Source organism: Fukomys damarensis, unplaced genomic scaffold (assembly GCF_012274545.1).
Source record: "Fukomys damarensis isolate Sample0158 unplaced genomic scaffold, DMR_v1.0_HiC HiC_scaffold_2, whole genome shotgun sequence".
In the NCBI taxonomy this organism is placed as follows: domain Eukaryota; kingdom Metazoa; phylum Chordata; class Mammalia; order Rodentia; family Bathyergidae; genus Fukomys; species Fukomys damarensis.
Window position 1 is genome coordinate 8,597,790 of NW_022900914.1, and position 20,542 is coordinate 8,618,331.

The 20,542-nt window shown below is 45.1% G+C and overlaps 3 protein-coding genes and 1 pseudogene across 10 annotated transcripts in view; 1 reads left to right on the plus strand and 3 right to left on the minus strand.

Moving 5' to 3' along the window:
* Gtf3c2 (general transcription factor IIIC subunit 2) overlaps positions 1–5,132 on the minus strand; it is a 21,131-nt gene extending 15,999 nt beyond the window's left edge. Inside the window, exon 1 of one of the 2 annotated variants that reach the window (XM_010604740.3) lies at positions 4,943–5,132. The gene's annotated coding sequence lies outside the window, so the exon portion shown is untranslated. The other variant, XM_010604742.1, reaches the window with a different exon arrangement.
* Positions 5,133–10,321: 5,189 nt separating this feature from the next.
* On the minus strand, positions 10,322–11,728 carry LOC104848666 (annotated as a pseudogene).
* On the minus strand, positions 11,226–17,655 carry Eif2b4 (eukaryotic translation initiation factor 2B subunit delta). 7 transcript variants are annotated; one of them, XM_010604734.3, is made up of 13 exons: positions 17,540–17,655; positions 17,136–17,179; positions 16,687–16,822; positions 16,301–16,507; positions 15,859–15,941; positions 15,601–15,692; positions 15,004–15,118; positions 14,743–14,819; positions 13,729–13,831; positions 13,359–13,486; positions 13,045–13,222; positions 12,377–12,557; positions 11,226–12,262 (listed from the first exon to the last, which is right to left on the minus strand). In XM_010604734.3, exons 1-13 carry the CDS (start codon positions 17,568–17,570, stop codon positions 12,063–12,065), a joined length of 1,575 nt encoding a protein of 524 aa, XP_010603036.1. In that variant the 5' UTR covers positions 17,571–17,655; the 3' UTR covers positions 11,226–12,062. The 7 variants fall into 7 exon arrangements, with proteins under 7 accessions (XP_010603036.1, XP_010603035.1, XP_033619218.1 ...); XM_010604733.3 differs by having other exon boundaries at positions 16,301–16,510; XM_033763327.1 differs by having other exon boundaries at positions 16,301–16,510; positions 16,687–16,818; positions 17,540–17,554.
* A 119-nt stretch (positions 17,656–17,774) lies between these two features.
* The window catches only part of Snx17 (sorting nexin 17), a 6,511-nt gene continuing 3,743 nt past the window's right edge, over positions 17,775–20,542 (plus strand). The window contains exons 1-4 of the mRNA XM_010604737.3: positions 17,775–18,053; positions 18,488–18,562; positions 19,774–19,891; positions 20,407–20,471. Of these exons, the coding sequence (XP_010603039.1) occupies positions 17,991–18,053; positions 18,488–18,562; positions 19,774–19,891; positions 20,407–20,471 (321 nt within the window). The 5' untranslated portion in view covers positions 17,775–17,990. The remainder of the gene's footprint in view (positions 18,054–18,487; positions 18,563–19,773; positions 19,892–20,406; positions 20,472–20,542) is intronic.

Below are 20,542 nucleotides of genomic sequence, written 5' to 3' on the forward strand. Positions count from 1 at the left end.
TCCCCCCGCCCCCCGCCCCCGCAAACAAGAACAGAATCTTCTCTAGCCTGTTCACACAGAAAAGGATCCAAGCAGAAATACCTCACATTAGCAGTCTTGAACTATGGCCCCAGAGAGCAGCAGAAGCATCATCACCTGGAAATCTGTTCAAAATGCAGATTTCTAGTCTACGCTTACACCTACTGAATCAGAACCTCTGGATGGAGACAACACTTTGGGTTTTTTATAAGCACTTGGATTCTGATGCATGCCCCAATTTCCAAACCACTCAACCTTCGTGGAACCACTCTTAGGGACAGAAGCACTTATCAAATTGTCATGCTGCTGTTACAGTTACCCGTTCAAGACCCAGATGGCCTCTCCTATGCCATTACAGGTAGCCTTCTCCTGAACTAAGAAGGTTCTGACAGCTGATGGTTCTGCACAAGCTGTCCCTGCAATATCAGTGACCAGACTTTATGAAGAAGCCACTCCTCTGGCTCTAGATCAAAAGTATACACTGGCACAATCTGCTCCAGCCAAATGCAGGCCTCCCTGGCTTGCCTCTCTCCACACTAAATGAGTCCAAATTAGAATTCTCCAAAGAGAACATTTGCTTTATAAATCCTAAACCACTTTGAAAGCCAAAAATAAAACAAAACAACAACCAGCAAAGAAATGAAATTTCTAGCTTTCCAGGTTGCTCATTCTTCACATCCCATAGCCCTCACAGCAGAAAATGAATTCAGAGTCTGCTCAGTTCTTCTCCAGTGCCACTTCAAGACCAATAGTCTTGGGCTGGAGATTTAGCTCAGGGATTCCAGTGATTGCCTTGCAAGTACAAGGTCCCAAATTCAATTTCCGGTACAAAAAAAAAGAAAGAAGTCTTCCTTCTTGAACACCTTGCTCTTTTAAAACTCCTAAAATTCAGCTTAACCACTGCCACTTATACTTTACCATCACCTCCTGTACAATGTCATCACCCCAAATCTCTTAACATCCCAAATCATTAAGGGGTCCCCAGTACTAGGTCAATCGCCCATCATTATTCTAGATTATTCAACTACTATCACCTGACAACTCCAATTTCTCCGTCTTTTTGTTCCAAAGGCCTGGAAAATTCAAGCCCTGGGTGAATCCAACTGATCCTCTTCACCATGTGAGCATATCAGTTGTGAGGTACCATGAATCCCACTTTCGCTCTAGTCAGCTCCCTCAAGTTCTCTCCTCCAATCTCCAATTCCCTACTTCTGTGCAGATGATGTTGCTTCTGATTTCGAACAAAAACCTAAACCACATGCTGAGGATTTAGCTCAGAGGTAGAGTGCTTACCTAGCATGGAAGACGCCATGCATTCAACTCCCAATCCCAAAACAAACAAAAAACCCTAAGCCATTAGATGGGAAATACTTCAATTTCTTGTCAATACTTTCTGCACCTGACACCCTCATCCACTTTCTAATACCAGTCTTTCCACCTGTGTTCTAGTCTCATTCCCCCACGTTCCCAGGAAACCTTAGTTTAGCCTCTTTCCTTTCCACTGGCTCCTTCTAAACAGTGTCTGTTTATGACACTTATTTTAATACACAATTATCCTTCAACCCATATTCTTCCTCTAACACCTGCCATCTCCCTCTCACAACCAAACTTAAAATGTGTCTGCCCTTGATATTTTAATTTCTAATTTCCCTATTTCATCCTAAGACAATTTCTCCCCAACTCATTGCTGAAGCTAAAATCATCCAAATCACTACGTCATTAATCCAATGGACACTTCTCAGCCACATTCCCAGTTTGGGGAAGTGAATGCAGTGACCACTGGAATACACCCCAAGGCCTTTTTATTTTAAGACAGAGTTTCACTCAGTTGACCAGGGTGACCTCAAATTTCTGAGCCTCTTGTATCACCCTCCTGAGCAACCGAGATTCCAGACCTGTGACACTGCACCTGGCTCTCTGCCTCCTTTACATTGAGCTTTCAGCAGCATCAACACCACTCCACATGCCCTCCACAGCCTCTCTCCTTCTTTGTTTTTGGTTTTGATTTTTTTGAGACAGGGTCTCACTATGTAGTTGAGACTGACCTGGAATTCACTATGTAGCCCAGGCTGGTCTCGAACTCACAGTGATCCTCCTGCCTCAGCCTCCCTGAGTGCTGGGGTTACAGGCATGTGCCACCACACCTGGCCTTTTTTTTTTCTTCAGATAGGGTCTCACTATGTTTGTAGCCCAGGCTCACCTCGAACTTGCAGTGCTCCTTCTGCCCCAGCCTCCTGAGTGCTGAGATGGCAGGTAACACCATCACAATGGGCTACTTTTCAATAAAGAGTTGCTCTTACAAAACTTTTAGTTGATTCAATTATTTATAAATGTGCAGAATAAGAGCAGCAACAAAACAAACACCTATGCATCTACCATGTTTCAACTTTAGTTTTAATAAAAACAATTACTTATACAAAAAATTTCTTAAAACTTTTAAATATAGATAACATTTACATAAAGACAAAAGACAATTTGCCTGATAGTTTTAAAATGTGGGAACCAATAAACAACTCTTGGTAAGCACTCAAAAAAAAAAAATTAGGGGCAGCAGAGTAACTAGGTGTATATTAGGAGAAAAGCACACAAGCTTCAGTGTGCCTGTCAGTATGCTCTACAGAAGACAGAGACAACACCAATCAACACAGGAAGCCTCGCCAAGAGATCAGTTAAGAAAACTTTGATACCCATCTTACATATTTCCCTTATGACTACATATTCTTTTGTTTTGTTTTGTTTTTTTGAGACAGGGTCTCACTATGTAGTTGAGACTGATCTGGAACTCACTATGTAGCCCAGGCTGGTCTCGAACATCAAGTTTTTGCCACTGTGTTCTCTCTTGTGTGGTGGCCCACCCTCATGCTGTAGAGTGTACTTTTCCTACTTTTGCTTGGCCCAAACTCACTCTGCAGAACCTGTTTCTTTTCCTTCATTTAATAAAACTTAGCTGTTAAAAAAAAAGGATTGTTTTCTCCTTATCTGTGGAAGTTGTTATGTTGCAGATATTTTTTTTTGTCACTAGTCCTCTTTTGGTGAAACTGGGGATTGAACCCAAGGCCTTCACACTGAATTATGTGCCTATCTCTTTTAATCTTAGTTTTAGCAGTATCAGGGATCAAACGCAGCACCTTGCGCATACAAGACACATGCGGCGCCACTAAGCTAAATCCCTGGTCCCTCTTTTTGAAACAAAGTCTAAGTCTCTAAATTGCCCAGATTGGGCTTGAACTTTTGATTCTTCTGTCTCAGCCTCCTAGAGTGCTGGGACTACAGACACGCATCCACTATGCCTGATGATTTATGTTTCTTGCTAAACTTAAGTTTTAAAATTTTATGCATTAAACTTCTCAATCTCCTTTATGGCTTGTTTGTTTTATGTCTAACAAAGGCACCTCGCACCTCCTACCCCACTGACTTATTTTCCGCTAATTATTTTTCTAGTTTTGAATTTTACAAATAGCTCCTTAGTCCACCTGGAATTTTCATGCAGAGGAGATAATGCATATTTATTTACGTTGCATTTGTCTTCCTTGAAAGCTTCACAGAGATCTTGCCTATCTGATTCACATCTTGCCCAGAACTGGAAACATGGCAAGTGCAATAATTAATATTTAACCTTGTTTGACTCAACATACATAACTCCCTTTACTGATTCACTTCTCTTGGAAAGCAGCACTATGTGATGTAATTTCTATTTACCATTTTACAATACTAGTTTTGAACACAAGGCAAGTGTGTTTAGTAAATTCGTATCAGAGGTTTTGCATCCCGAACTATCCTATTTTTTAGAGCTCCATGCCACCAAATTGACCTCTTGGGGAAAGAAAAAATTAAATTAAATACCTATACACCTCAAGACAGAATCACTTTAAAGACACTCGTTTAAATTTCTGTTGCTTTTCTTTTTGTAGCGCTGAGACTAAACCGAGGGCCTCATGCATGTCAGGCAAGGGCTCTACCACTAAGCCACACCCCTAGCCCAAATACACTGGTTTAGTATACTATTTCCCACTGGTGCAAATGCAAGATCTTTTTAGTAGTACGAAAATGTATCTTTTTATTCGTGTTTTTAATTTGTATAACAAAAACTAACCCATGGCTTCATTCCACATTGGTAGAAACCACTGCATTTAACTTTTAAAATAAGCCAATCTAAAGGAAACTATATTAAGAAAACAGTACCGTTGATAAGGATGGCAAAAATAGCTATGTTGGCGAGGGACTGACTTAAATTTGTGTAGCAACATGCCGCTGGGGCGGAAAGGCTTGGCCATATCCTATATCCCTCTAGCAAAATGAGTTAACCTTGGGTGGGGGCTGAAGTCGCCACCTCTGATTCTTCCAGCAGACAACCAATTTGCCCCTAAGTCAAAGAAGTAGGCAGGAAACAACTGGCCTTCGGATGCGCCAATGGGGTTACAGCGCGCGGGGCACAACCCCCGAGATTAGAGAGCTTCGGCGAGAAAAAGGGTGGGATACAGCGGAGAGAGACCGACCCAACCAGTTTAGAGGCCACCGCCCATCCTCCTTCGGTCCTGGCTACGGGAGCCGCTTTTACTGATCGCCAGCAGGGGTAGCGAGGCCGTCTTTGCCAAAGATTGAGAAGTGTAGGCTCGCCGAATCCAAGGACGCAAAGTAAACAGCGCCGAGGCGGGGACACCGGCTGCTGCGTTATGGACACAGAGCGGGGGAAAGAGGCCGAGACCCGTGGCTTGCAGAAATGAAGCATGCTCCGAGGCCACACCGAGGAAGGAGGTGGGGGCATAAAGGTTTCCCACAAGAGCGCAGAGGCTGGAGGGGGGCGCTGCCTTGCCCCGGGAAAAGAGCCGAGTCCGGACTTGGTTCTCAATACCTTAGCTCTACGGCAAAAGAAGGGGAGGAGTAATCCCTGGGCCCCCCGCACACTCCGCCGCGGTACACTCACCCGCGCCAAAGTCCTTCCGGAAGTCCAAGTTCGAAGATGGCGCCGCCTGTCTGGTCGCGGTTTTATGACGAAATCGTGTGGCTGCTCCTTCTGGCCCCCGCCCGCCGCACAAGGTAAACACGAGCTTTCAGCCTGGAGTTGGGGCGCGATTCCACGTTCTATCAGGCTCTGTGGTCCACAATGCAGCGCGGCAGGGCTCCGCGCGCGGCGTAGGGCGCTGCAAGGCCTTCTGGGAAGTGCAAGCGGGGGTGAAATCGACCCTTGCATCCGCCGCCGCTGCCGCTCTGCGCCAGGCTCCCTAGGGAGCCTAACGCAGCCCTGAACCATCTTAGCCGAGACAGACCCGGACACAAGAAATCTCCGCTACCTCCGCCGGAAGATGAGTCCAGTTTCTGCCACTAATGAAGTCAAGGTTGGACCCGACACTACAAGACAATGAAAGTGAGCTTGAAAATAAGATATGAAGAATAGAAAAGCCCTACCTGTGGTGGGGACGCTGCATTCCCTCGGCTTTCGTCACTACTTTACTGGTTTGGTGGTGGCACGGGATGAGAAGAGAGTGCAACAAGTTTCTCTCCTTTCCTGAGGCATTTAAAAGCCATGTAAGCGTCACAGGTTTCCATTCACCCAGTAGAGAGTCGTACGGACTGGAAGGGGTGGAATAAGCCAAACAATGCCGCCCGTTAAATTTCGCTGGCTCTAAACAACATTTAAGACAAATATAAAAGAAAGCCAGAAAGCCGAATGCCGACGCTTATAACCCCAGCCTTTCTGGACTTTTGAGGCAGGAGAGTTTGGGACCAGCGTGGACAACATAGAGCCCCAGTCTCTTAAATTATGGCAAGAATTAGCGAAGACCTAAGAGGAAGGAGGAGGACACTTAATTCCACTCCTATCTCACCCTTTTAGCGGCTACTAGTTTTTTGGATGGATGTCCCTCCCTTTTAGATGTTGGCTAGCTCCAAAACGCTTCTGTGATGGGCAGCTCTATTTTAAACATTTTACTTCTGTAATGAACGAATCCGTCTTCATTTCTGCTGCCTCAGATCAAGCTATTTTGACTTAAACCATTGTTTAAAAAACTGATATAAATGAATAATAGTATTTATTTTGGATTTTTTTTTTTTGAGACAGGGTCTTACTATGTAGTTCAAGTTGGCATCAAATTCATGACGACCTCGTGCCTCAACCTTCCTTTGGTACCATCTCCCCTACCTGGGACCACACGCGTGTGACAGCACACCCAAGTCAATGCTGCTATAAATAACCACTTTATATCTAAATTACTTCGAACATGTGCAACTATATGGGCAGGATAAATTCCTAGAAGTGATATTGTTGGATCAGTTTAGGTCCATTTATAATTTGATTAACCCACCCCCACCCCCAGCAGTGCTGGTATAAAAATCCTAGCCTCATGCATGCTGGGCAGGTGCTCAGCCACTGAGCTATAACCCTCAGCCCCAAAAAGCAATCCTTTAACTGATCTCTTTCTTGCCTGTAATATCTACCACTTAACCTTTAAGCATAAAGCTGACCCTGTCGATAATCTGTTTAATTCTGGTGATTAAGTGGTACACCCAACATATAAAAACCTGTGAGTTCATAGTGATCTTTTAAAAAGCCAAAATATTAACAACTATTCATTGTAAACCATTGGAAGTAACTAGTGACTAATTCCCAAAAATGGCAAATAACAGGAAGAAAACATCCTGCCCTTCCAGTATGAACTGTAGTTCAAAAAAACTAACTGATGAGAGGTTTTTCATAGATTAATGGCTAGTAAATATGGAAAGAACAATAGAATAATAATTCTGTATCTACCAATGAAATTATTCCAGCAACAGCCACCAGTGGATGAAACCACAGAATGAAAGGTTCTGAGAAAGCTTTAAAATGCCTGAACCCAGTCATCACTGCAAATGAGACAGCCAGTCATTGTTTGCCTCTAGGGAAGAGGACATATAAAGCACAGAGAACCACTTATTAAGTACCTTTAACCCTAAAAGTTGACTACAAATACAGGGCTTAGAGTGCTGAGTTAAATGACACCCCCTGAAAGCAAATATTCTAATCTAGAATGTGGAAGAGTTTATAGTAACAGCTGACCTAGTTTTTACAAGTTAATGTGAGAGAAGGGAGAAAGACTGCTCTTTTGTGGTACTGAACCCAGGGCCTTGCGTATACTAAGCATGCACTCCGGCTTTGAGCTACACCTTTACCATGCTTTTCAGGAGACATAACAGACTACTGTAATGTGTGCATTTGTTTGGATCCTGACTCAAACCCAACTATAAAAAGCTACCTTTGAGACAAAATTTGATTATAGTCTGGATAATACTAAGAAAGTATTAGTTAATAAGTGTGGTAATGAGGGTTGGGTAGAGCACTTGCCTGGCATTCACAGGGCTGGGTCTCAGTCCCCAGCTTCACAAAAACACAAAGTGTGACAGTAACATAGTGAGTTTACATATTTCTTGAGACTCATTCAAATATATAGGAGTAAAATGATATGTCTAGGATTTGCTCCAAAATAACCAGCAAGGAAAAAGCAGAAATTGTTGCATCTAAGCTGGGCGTGGTGGCACACACCTGTGATCCTAGCACTTGAGAAGCAGAGACCGCAGGATCGCCATGAATTCAAGGCCAGCCTCAACCACAAAGTGAGACTCTGTCTCAAAAACAAACAAACAAAAAGAAAATTGTTGAATCTAGTAATGAAGAATCTGTATAATTTAATCTTTTTTGTGATGCTTGAAATTTTTTAATAATGTGTGAACACCCATGTTTATAATAGCACAATTTGTAATAGACTTGGAAACAGCCCAGATGCCCATCAATGAATGAATGGATAAACAATGTGGTTTTTTATAGCTAACAGAGTACTACTCTCATAAAGAAGGATAAACTTTGGACATTTTTAGATAAATGTGCACCTCTACTTTTAAGCGAAATAAGACATTCACACATGTTCAAATATTGCATTAGTACTCTGAGAAACCAAAAGCATAAATGAGGACTAAAATGGATGATAGATATTGGGAAGTAGTTAGAAAATGTTCAAGTGGGGAAGGGGAGGAAGGGAAAAGAAAAATAAATGGAAACAAAGCTTTTGTAAATGGGGAGAGGAAGAAAGGTTGAAGGGAGGGGAGGAGAATAGAAAAGGGCTGGGGATTTAGCTCAGTGGCTTGCCGCCTGCCTCACAAGTGCAGGGTCCTGAGTTCAATCCCTCGTACCTCGCCAAAAAAAAAAAAAAAAAAAAAAAAAAAAAAAAAAAAAGAATCAAGATATGATATGTACAGGTACAAATTCCCTATGATGAATGTGATCATTCTGTATATCGAGAATACCAAGGGGCTGGGTATTTAGCTCTGGCTCATGCCTGTAATCCCAGCACTTGGGAGGCTGAAGCAGGAGGATCGCTGTGAGTTCAAGACCAGCTTGGGCTACATAGTGAGTTCTAGGTCAGTCTCAACTACATAGTGAGACCCTGTCTCAAAAAATAAATAAATAAATAAAAATTTTTCGAAAAAAATCTCGTGATGGTCTTAAGTTAGACATTTGGAGAAATGATCGTGTAAGAAATAAATTTCTGTTCTTTATAAATTAAAATTTTTTGACAAAACAAGTACACACACAAAACAGATTACTTAACCAAGCTAACCAGTGGTTAGATTCTCACAGTCTAGCCCTAACCTACCTTTGCAACTTGCTAACTCAACATTAAGCCTATTTTAGCCACCTAACAATACAGATTCTGAAATTGGCCTCTCATTTTAAGGCCTATTCTTTCTGTTCAAGCCATTTCTCTGCTGATGTGCTTACTCTTTTCCAACTGGAAAACTACTTATCTTTCAAAGACTAGGTCAAATCTTGTTTTTTTTGTTTTGTTTTGTTTTGTTTTTGAGACAGGGTCTCACTATGTAGTTGAGACTGAACTGGAACTCACTATGTAGCCCAGGCTGGTCTCACAGCATCCTCCTGCCTCAGCCTCCCAACTGCTGGGATTACAGGCATGTGCCACCACACCCGGCCTGTTTTGTTTTTTGAGACAGGGCCTCAAACTTGAGATCCTCTTGCGTAGTCTCCCTTGAGCTAGGATTATAGGCATGTGCCACCACGCCCAACCCCAAATCTTACTTGTGAAGTCTACCATTCTTGCTACACTCAGTGCCATCATCTTTAACTCCAAGGGATTTTGCAGAAACACTGGTGAAGTTTATCTCATACTGTAGATGTTTGTCTTCCTATTCCATGGTTAATACTCGTAACATGTAAACACCTGTAAGTTAAGACTTTGGATTCAGAACACCTATGATCACATTGTTTTAGCTGTTGATTAGCTATCTTGAGCAAGCAATTTAAGCTGTGCCTCCATTTTTTCTCACCTGCACAATCTCATTTACTTTGTAGAGCCATATTAATCTCTTTTGTTGCTTGTTTGAGGCAGGGTCTTGCTATGGAGTTTAGGCTGACCTTGATCTTGTTATATAAGCTAGACCTTGGACTCAAAAGCCTGCCTCAGCCTTCCAAGTACTGGGACTATAGGCATGCACACCACAAGCAGAGACAATAATCTGTCTAACAAGGTGAGAAAGAGATCAGATAGTTTCTGACATACAAGTACTCAATAAAAACTGACATTGCTAAGATCAGAACTTTTGTCTTAGCTGGGCATAGTAGTGCATGCCTGTAATCCCAGCACTCAGGAGGCTAAGGCAGGAGAATTGCTGTGAGTTTGAGACTAGCCTGGGCTACATAGTGAGTTCCAGGTCAGTCTCAACTACAAATGAGACCCTGTCTGAAAAAAAAACAAAAAAAAAACTTTTGTCTGTATAGGCCTCCTCATACCTAGATCAATGTCTGCTGTGAGACACTCACCATTCATGACTAAAGATCTAGATAGGTTTTTTTTTTTTCTTAAGAATGAGTTGTATTTAATTTAAAAAGGGGGAACGGGTGTACCCCACAAATGATACAGTAATGAGGATACACAATCCCATAAGCATGACTGAAGGTGTTCACTGTTTGACATCATCATAATGGAAGGCATAAAAAGTGGAGTAAATCAATGTTGTCCATTAGGTAAGATGGTGCAAGAAGTCATTTAAATTAAGTGTCCTACCCTTACCTAAATGACTAGCAGACCTGGAGAACACCAGTGAGGAAACCACAGAGCTTTCTCCATGTAGCTATAAACAGGTTGGCGAATGGCACACCGTCAAACACTGGAAGGGGTGCCATAATGGACCTCTCTTTTACAGGTACGAATGCTAGATTCAACTATCTCAACTAAGCAGGAAGTGGGCTCTTCTGTTAGGAATGCCAACCCTAATTCACTTTGTCTTGAAATATATAGATTGGTTGTAATAGCTACAGCAATGATATTTTCCTTGGGGCGCCAGGCTGTATGAAGGATTTTCCTGTTGAAATCTAGGCTGTCAACACTTATTTCATCTTTCTTTTGCTTGCCACTTGCACAGACTTTGCATAGCTTCAAAACCACGTGAGGCTCATTGTTTTCTCATGATGCTTCTAGGGCTATAGCTTGCTTTGTGTTCCTGATGAACACTCTGAAGAAATTATTGTAAGATCCAGTCATGACAACACTGTCAGATCCATTCCAACAACATTAAAATTTGTCAAACACGCAGTCATTTTCATATAGTGAACAGTTTATTTCTGAGGTATTCATGCATCTGATAAGTTTCCGCAGGCCTGCTTTCCATATTTAAATCACAAATTTTGACTGACAATCTCGTCATCATATAGCAACCACCATGGTTGAACTTTACATCAGAAAGAGAGATGATTTGGTTGGGGGGGAAGACCAGTTCCTGGGGTCCTGTTTCTTCAGTTTAGAATGCCTATCGCAGAGGGCAGACGCCCTCACGTCACAGAGCCGAATGGTTCCTTTACTGCTGCTATACACAAATGCATTACAGCTGTTGGGATGGAATTCTGTGGCTGTGATTACCTCTGTGAGCTCTTCCATGTTGGCAGGTTTGATATCCACAATACTAAAACTCCTGTCTGTAATTTCCAGGTGCCAAAGAATAATCCGCAAATCATCTGCAGATAAATAAGTTTCATAATCACTATTGATAGAAATGGAGTCTGGTAACTATGAGCATGGGCAAATATTCTTCTGGGACTGGCTTTTACCATTAAGTCCGTGGGCCTGAAGACTGGCACTCGTAGTGTAGTGACTGCAGTAGGATCTCTGTACCTTCATCATCTTCTTTCAAGTTATACCGTTCTGGTCTTTTGTCCCTTTCACTGATTTTCCATAATTTTATTATTTTATCATTGGTAGACAATAAAAACCAAGCAGCATTTTTCTGGGGTAACCATCTAATTTTGTTGATCTATTTCTAAACTTTTCAAGTAGTCAAATACTGGTTCATGGCTCTGGAAGGTGCTATAAACATATTCTCTGCTATGAGACTGGATTTTGTTCTCCTGCTCCTGCTGAGACAACAACTCTACCACTTTTATCTCCTATTGCTAGTAATTCTCCAGAATGATTAAATTCTACTGTAGAAATGATATCAGCTTCTGCTACATCATCATTTACTGTTCCTTTCACCTGAGAAAAACACCACTGAATATCATTCCCTCCTCCAGCTCCTGCTCTTATTAAAGCTCTTGCACACTTTGATTGTAGAGGATAAGAAACAGAAGGGAGCACATTCACATAAGAAGAAAAACTTGGGCCTGTAGCCTCAAAAATGAAGCACCCACAGCGCGGGGTGGTGATGGGGGATACACACATGCCTCCAATGTATTTTCACTTGGAAAGCACTCTTCCCTGTCAGAGCCAAACACATCAGAATTAAGAGGGGATGAGCAGAGGAGCTGGGGGGAGGCAGGGCGGAGGGGACAGGAGAGCCTGAATAGGTTTTGATCTCCATGTGGACCTTCACCATGCCCCCAAAGCACTGGTGTAAAGTCAAGTCACTTGAGAGTCTCCACAGAGGTCTTGGGTTAGCAGTAGGAGATGGGAGCAGCTGAGGAGTATGGGCCCCTAACTTAAGGAGTGGAGGTGTTAAAAGACACAAAGGCGGCAGAGCTGCTAAGGGTAGGATGTATGTCATTTATTGAGCCTGTCTTTCCCCCCTCACTGGTCACTGCTCTTGACTCGTAGGACAACAGGTACAGAACTACAAGGAATCATGCCCAGCTCTGTGATCACCAGGTCCACGAGCTCTGGAGGAGTCACATCATAGACCAGATTCAACAACCGCAGGGATGGGTGGTTCTGCCAGTTAGCCAGGGCCACGTGATCTCCCCGCATGCACCGCAGATCATCAGGGTCATCTGCAATGGGAGGGGGACCCATTAGGGCCTTGTGGAAGAAGTTAAGGCTTTAACCTCCCCTCTCCCTCGCAAGCCTTCATGGCTCTCAGGAAGCTTCTCTTCTGCATCGCTTACCTAGCTCATTAGAGACAAAGGCATCAGTCTGCACACGTTCACAGAACTTATATGTTTCGCAGCAGACCAGCACTGGCACATTATGGGCTCGAGCCACTAAGGCCAGCTGTGCCGTCCCTACCCGTGACATCACAGATCCATTGGCCAGAAGTGCATGAGCTCCCAATAGCACCTTGGAAACCTGTTTTAGACAGGAAGGAAAGTACGTCATAAAGTATCAGTGTAGAATAAGGTCCCCTATCTCTGCCCTGGAGAGCAATACTAGGAGAATAAATCCTGACGGCTGCTTTTCTTGGAAATCAACTAGCCATTCACCTACCAAGTGTGGCACAAGAAAACTAAATTTTGAAGTGTTTTTTTTTTTTTTTTTTTTTTGTAACCGCAAACGAACTCAGGCCCTTGCAGTTGTGAGGCAGGGAAAAGTATCACCGACCCAAATCCCCACCCCCGTTTTGAAGGGTTTTTTTTTTTTTTTTTTCTCCCTGTTCCCTCTTGGTAGCTGCTAGGTTAACGTACGGTTCTTGTGACTGCTAGATGGAATGCTTTAGGTGTTTTTCCTATTAAGTACAAACAGGCTGTGCTATCCTAATAACCTTAAGAAGATAGGATTATGTGTGTTATTGTATCCTTTCACCTCCAATTTTGGAGTCCCTTTTCTCTGCCCTCACCTCTGGGAGCACGTAAGAGGCTGCAGGAATCAGCAGGTAAGAGGCAGGGACGCCAGCATGGACCAGAGAACGTAGCATGTGCCTTCCTTCCAGCCAGGGCCGGCTGTCCACCACTACCACCCGAAACCTCCGGCCCTCATTCCAAGCCTCCTGAAGAATTCGTGATACCAGGGATGAGCTACAGTGGGTGGAGAGGGGATCCAGTCATAAAAGGCACTAACTGATTTAGGCCAGCTCATTCAGATGCAAAGGGGTAGTCCTTTCCTCTGATCATTCTACTTCCCAATTTTCTCAGTCAATCGGCTGGATCATACCATCCATACACCAGGATCACATCTCCATTACTGATCTTCTTGTAGGCAAAGCGTGAAATTGCCTGAGCCGCAAGCACAATCTTCTCTTGTACATACCGATCAATGGCTGCTCCAAGTTCTGACTTGGCCTATATGGAGTAAGACATTTAGAGAACAGGAAATGGACACATTTCTTCCCTATATACCAGATGCGTGAATATGTTACAATGATGGACCTGAAAGGCACCCACAGGTGACACAAGTCAGAGTGCCCAACCACTTCCTTAACCCTCGCCCTCCACAGAACAGCTTGTATTGGCCTTCTGGAAGTACTGAACATGCTGTTTAACACCAACCACAAGTGCATGCCTCTCCCATTCCTCCTACTCACCTCCTCTTCCCTTGTGGAGCTGCTCACAGCAGTGATTTCCTTGTTAAGGAATTTGATGGCATTGTACATGCTTGCTGACAGGGGCCGACACTGAGTGAGGAAGCTACAACAAGAATACTTCCTGTTTGTGCAGCTCTTTACAATTTAAACTGGCACATTTAAAATTAAAATTTAGAGCCGGGGATTTAGTGGTTCCAGAGCCTGCCTTGCAAGCACAAGGTCCCTAGTTCCAAAGGTCTCGAGATCCCAGTACAAAAAAAAAAAAAAATTAGCTGGGCGTGGTGGCGCACACCTCAGCACTCAGGAGGCTGAGGCAGGAGGATCGCTGTGAGTTTGAGACCAGCCTGGGCTACATAGTGAGTTCGAGGTCAGTCTCGACTACATAGTGCGACCCTGTCTCAAAAAACCAAAAAAAAAAAAAAAAATTAGCTGGGCGTGGTGGCGCACACCTCAGCACTCAGGAGGCTGAGGCAGGAGGATCGCTGTGAGTTTGAGACCAGCCTGGGCTACATAGTGAGTTCGAGGTCAGTCTCGACTACATAGTGAGACCCTGTCTCAAAAAACCAAAAAAAAAAAATAATAATAATAAAAAAATTTAGCCATGTGTGGTGGCTACACACAGTGAAACCCTGTCTCAAAAACCAAATAAATAGGGTGGGGGATTTAGATCAGTGGTTCCATGCCTGCCTCTCAAGCAGCAAGGACCTGAGTTCAATCCCCCATACTAAAAAATAAACAAACAAAGAAAATAAACTGGGCATGGTGGCAGGCACCTGTAATCCCAGCTCTCAGGAGAATGAGGCAGGAGGATCACAAGTTCAAAGCCAGCCTGGGATAGTGAATTCAAGGTCACCCTAGACTACACAGCAAGACCCTGACTCAGAAGTCAAAAGAAAATTTAAAAAGTAAAAAAAAAAATTTTTAAACACAGAGAACAGGAAAACGAAAAAGAAAAGACCAAGAGTACCAGAAAAGGGATAGATGAGGTAGGAGTTAATCTGTGGCTGCTCTTACCTGATGTAGGGTTTCAGTTTGTTCACCAGATCCCTTGAGAGTTCCTCATTGGGAGGAGTTGTGTAATCCTGAATCACCTACAGAGCACACACAAACCGATCAGCAAAGTGCCTCTAACAAAGGTCTCTGAAGGGGGATGGAGTTTCACTGAGGAAAGTGTTCTGAGGGCAGGAGTCATCCCCTCTTTGCCCAGTCAGGAATGTAGCTTGGGTCAGAAGCTGGGGCAGTGTTGGGGAAGGATGAGAACAGGACAGGGCCTACCTGCTGCAAGGCACGAAGCAGAGCGATACACCGGGCATTGGAGCCACTGACCAGCCCCTGGGAGTACTGCAGGCCGAGTCGCACCATGGCTGGGTGGATCACAGAGGATGGGATGCTGATGGGATGGCAGTGTCACACTTTGCAAGGGAACTTGAGCACCTACTTCTCCCCCCCAACCCTGGTTGCAAAAGGCTTCCTTTACTAGCACAGACTGCCCATTTTCTCTTAAAATTTAGCCCAGGATGTCCTCAAACGCAAAGCGATCTTTCTGCCTCCACCTTCCAAGTGCTGGGATTTCAGGCATGCACCCCACCTGGCTCTAGTAACTTTTAGCCACTTAACATTATCACTTGGGCAGTGCATTTGTTTACATACTATCGCTCAGGTAAGTGTCATTTCAACCACTTGATTCTTGTATTGGATAAATTTGATGAAACTGTCATTTTTATATTTCCCGTTATCTTATAAAAGTTAATGAAAAAAACATGCAACATTTGGTCATCCTGTATTTAAGTAATTGGACAGGTAAGTGGTTAATACTAAGTTAATACACCTTCTCAGACTTAGATGTTATAGGACAGTTTTGTAGGATCCTACCTCATGTCCTGGGTCAGGGAATTTTGTCTGCTGTACTGGGGAAGGTGGGAGAAGAGACTAACTTTGGATCCATAATCCTTTCGTGTAGGAACCTTGACAAAACAAGAGACAGAACCAATGGCTGAGTTTAAAATTTATGGGTTAAAGCTGGGAAAGTGAAGATTGAGACTACTTCACCCCAAATACCCATCTGTCTCTAGGGTCTCACTTTGCCTTGAGCAATTTTCTTCCCTCCCTAGACTCTTTCCCAGTTCCTACCTGTTGTCGCTCTGGTTTTTTAATAAGGCTCCTGAGATGTGTGGGGTCATCAACCTGAGTGTGCTCGGGGAGACGCTTCACCCCTAAAACATAATGAACATGTTTTCAAAACATGAAAGTCTTGAGGTGGGTAGTTTGCTCCTAGGGCATGGAGGGAATCATGAAAAATAGGACAGGGGGAAATGCTATGCCAAATGGAGTAGAACAAGAATTAGGGGTACAGTGGAGCTGATGGAGGAATTTTGAACTCTAGGTTCTAAAGTGAAAACGAGAAGGGAAAATTTCTACTCTGGGGAAGGCTGAGCCGACAAGAGAAACACAGCAACAGAGCTCTTAAATGAAGGGAAGTGGGCCAGGGATGTAGGTCAGCAGCTCAGTGGCTGTGAGGCACTGAGTTTGATTCCTGGTACCAAAAAAGAAGAAAGAAATGAGGGGAAGATACCTGAGGGGGTTTCTCCAGCTGTGCTGGGGCAGGCCTGAGGAGGTGTCCCTCCTTGCTCCCCTTTTCTTGCCTGTTTCAGGGCCCGTTCAGCCTCCTGCTTGGCCCGTCGCTCAGCACGAAGTTCAGCCTTACTCCGACTAGCTGCAGCTTTCTCCCCAGGAGCACCCTCCAGCTGCCTGCTGGGTCCTGGCAGTTCTCTCACTGGCCCTACTAAAGGCAGAAGGAAGAGGTGCTGAAGCTTCAGGCAGGAGTTATTTCTGCTCCAGCCAAAGTTTTATCTAAACCTCTTATTCTGTTCACTTACTCAAGCCAACTTTGTCTTGCCTCTCCCACCACATCCCTTTTTTTCCCAGCTCCACACCCTAACCCTTTCAAAGACTCCTCACCTTGACAGTGAGCTGCAGTTACAGCCGAGACAGCTTCTGGTTCTGCCCCCTTTTCCTCCTTCCGTTTCTTCTTCTGCTGTTTCTTTTCCTTCCGAAGTTGCAGCTTCTCTTCTTGGGTCATCTCCCTCCCCACTACCTGAGACAAAGACATAGGACGCTGCTCTGCCCCCAACGATTCCAAAAATGAATCAACACTGTCGGCTTACAAGATTCCCACATGGTTAAGTCCCTAATCCTTTCTCATGTCCTCATGCTACCTATTACAAACTTATGTCCCACAGAGATGGAAGCTTCCCTTCCAGGATCAGAGTCATATACCATGAGGCTCTAAAATTTCTTGGCTTTACTGAGAAATAAACTGAAACGGGTGGGAAATGAGGTTGAATGAAGCTGACAAAAAATTCCTGCGTAGCGTTTGACAGGCGGCTGGGGAGGGCACGCTCACTTACCCCAGGCCGAGGAGAAAGCTCCGCCTTCATCCCTGATCCCGAGTCTGCATCAGAAAACAGAGCACAAAGTGAACCAGAGAGGCTCCGGGAGGGCTTGGGGGGCCTCCTGGTCGCAGCTGGCTGCTGTGTCGGCATGACCACGGTTTCGCCGCCGGGCGCGAGGCGTGGGGACTCACTGCGCGGCACGATCAAAGGGCAGGCAGGGAAAGGAGAAAGGAGGGGTCACCCACCCTTCACCCGTGAACCAGCCGGTGTGAGGCGCGGGGCTGCGCCGGAGAATATAAACCAAAGTCTGGCGTGGAGCGGGAACGGAACCTCAGGCACAAAGGAGCTCGAGCCCCAGCCCAAGACGTCAGGAGCTCATAGGCTCATGTACCAGTTGGTGCGTCCAGCCCTTCACTCACCCTCGCGAACAGCTACAGCCACAGCAGCCATCGAGGTCTCCGTCCTAGGCTCCGCCCGCCTCGTTCACTGGGCCGTCCCGGTGCCTTGCTCCGACTACAGCGCCACCTAGGCCAGAGGCTCCACTACCGGCACCCACTGCGCGCGGTACCAAGTGGACTACAACTCCCGACGTGCATTGGTCCCCGCCTCCAACTACGGGTAGCGAAGAGGTTCGTCGCAATTTTAGGCTACCGGTTCCGAGAGTATCTTCTTGTTCTGAGACTACAGTTCCCAGCTTGCCCAGGGTCACTGCGCCCAGAACCGCCGTCCCAGCGCCTTTCCTCCTCGGATGTCAGGCCCCCCCAAAATGGCGAGTGAAGCTGCTGGGACGCACTGAAGAGCGGAGGCGAGCGTGCAGAGCCCCCGCGGCCCTTACACTCCGGCGCCTGAGTGGGCCCTGCCATAGGGAACATGCACTTTTCCATTCCTGAAACCGAGTCCCGCAGCGGGGACAGCGGCGGCTCCGCTTACGTGGTGAGGAGCAGCCGGAGTTGGACGGGCCGGGGCGGGAATAACGGGCCAAAGCCCTGGGAACGGCCTCCGAGGCCCGGCTGCCATCCTTCAGGCCTGATTCTGGGCCGCCGCCTCGCTGCAGCATGTCTCATGTCTCAGATTTGTACAGAAGATGCTCCTTCTCCAAGAGGTCTTTTGTTCGCCTAGCTAGGCCGCGTATGCGGTGAGCGTCACTGGCCTCTCAGGGAAGGAAACTGCAGCATGAGCACCCGACTTTGCCCTGTCTGCCCCTTCTGCTTTGGGATTTGAACCTGGAAAAAGACAGGCTACCTAACCTTTGGGAGATCTCGGTGCGTTATTCGCACAGAGCCGAACCAGTCAACTTCCGGTCAGGGTTTTCAGAGAGGTAGCTCGGACTGCTACCCTGAAATGTTTTCCTGCTTTTGTATCCTCAGGCCTATAACATTCACGTGAATGGAGTCCTGCACTGTCGGGTTCGCTACAGCCAGCTTCTGGGGCTGCACGAGCAGGTTGGACTAGCACCCCTGCCTGGAGGCAGCTTTAATCCCTTTCCTACACATGGGCATCTATCTCCATTTTTTTCCTCTCATCTCCGTCTTTAATCACTGCCACTGGGGAGGCTACAGTGCTTTATCTTATCCTCTGGCATTTCCGGGGAGCACTCCCTAAGAAGCTGAATGTCTGCCGCAATAGCTGCTTCCTCCTGTAGTTACATCCTCCTTTCTGCGTTTTCCTATCATCTTATCTGCACTTTGCCCCTGCATGGAAAAAGCAAATCCTCCCAATCTGCCAAAACACATTCCTTTGTCGTGTGAGCTGCAATTTGAATTCTTTTCTTTGCTTGTAAAAACCATTCACTGATTTCCTTGTGTGTTCTTTGGCTCGTTTCAGTATATGTAGCTGTTCCAATTATTGTTAGGTATGTGTGATGTAATGTTTCTCTGCCTTCCTCACCAGATGGTGAGCACTGTATTTAACTCAGATGCAGTCCTGGTTCTACTGATAGTTGTGCAGAGCTGAGGAAATTACCTAATTTTCTGGGACCTCAGTTTCTAACGCTGAAAAATGGATTCCTTGATCTGCAAAGTCCCTTTATTTATTTAATGGGTGGGCTGAGACAGGATCTTGCCATGTAGTCCAGGCTGGCCTCAAACTTGTGGCAATCCTCCTGCCTCAACCTGCTGGGTGCTGGGATTACAGTCATGTGCCACCACACCCAGATGTCCCTTTAAATGCTAATTTGTGAACATACTTAACTATATCCCTGAACTATATGTTCACTGAACTATATGTTTACACTGTGTAAAGCTGTTTTCTCTGAGAGTTCAATGAACAGTTTTGCTATATAATTCAGGGGCTCCCTGTAGGTCTTGGCCCCGTACAAATCCTCCCCACTCTAGAGGAACTCGTGCACACTAAAACAGAATTTAGATATCTGAAGCAGTTCCCTTAGCTGGGCGAGGTGGCGCATGCCTGTAATCCCAGCACTTGGGCAGTTGAGGCAGGAGGATCACCAGGAGAGGCCATCCTGGACTATGTAGTGCGTTCAAGACCAGTTTGAACTACAAAATGAGATCCCATCTAAAAAAAAAAAAACTCTACAAAAGTTATGGTTTCCCAGATGACTGAGGTAGACAAGGGAGTCCAGGTGAACATTGTGTCTCCACTGCTTCTCACTTTCTGTGTCTATGTGAATGGTTATGTCTTTTTCTCTGTGTAGCTTCGGAAGGAGTATGGGGCAAATGTGCTTCCTGCATTCCCCCCAAAGAAGCTTTTCTCTCTGACACCTGCAGAGGTAGAACAGAGGAGAGAGCAGCTAGAGAAGTACATGCAAGCTGGTGAGTAGTTGGAGGAACTTTAGGACATTTCCAGGACTGTGGGGAGACTAAAAGCAGCTGGCTCTATAGAAGGTCCCAATTGATTTCTAGATCTGAGAATCCACTTATCTGACCTGTTATTTAATTAGCAAAGTAAATAGCCTGTAAGGCTTTGTAACTCTGTGTATTAGCAAAGCAATTTGGGCACTAACATCTATGAGAAGTACTAGTATAACACTAAGTAATCTTAAAGCAGTTTAGATGGGTGGGAAGAACTTAATTTGTATCTGATGTGCTTTAGATTAACATCATTGTTATTTCCCTAGTTCTGTAGACTGGACTCAACTAGATGGCAGCCAAGGGTGGGGCAGGTGAAGAATTTATGCAAACAGTGAGTGAGGTGAGGCCAGCTGGGAGATGTGGCAGGCCACCATCAGCCCAGGAAACGGGGTGGTGGGAAGCCTACTAAGAAGAGGACTGGGGGAAGCCAAAAGTAACTCCTAGGTTACTAGAACATCATTCTCTTGTCATCGCAGTTCGGCAAGACCCATTGCTTGGGAGCAGTGAGACTTTCAATAGTTTCCTGCGTCGGGCACAGCAGGTAAGGCGTTGGGTGACACTCAGATTTAAGGGAGGACCATGTCTTTTTTTTTTTTTTTTTTTTTTTTTTTT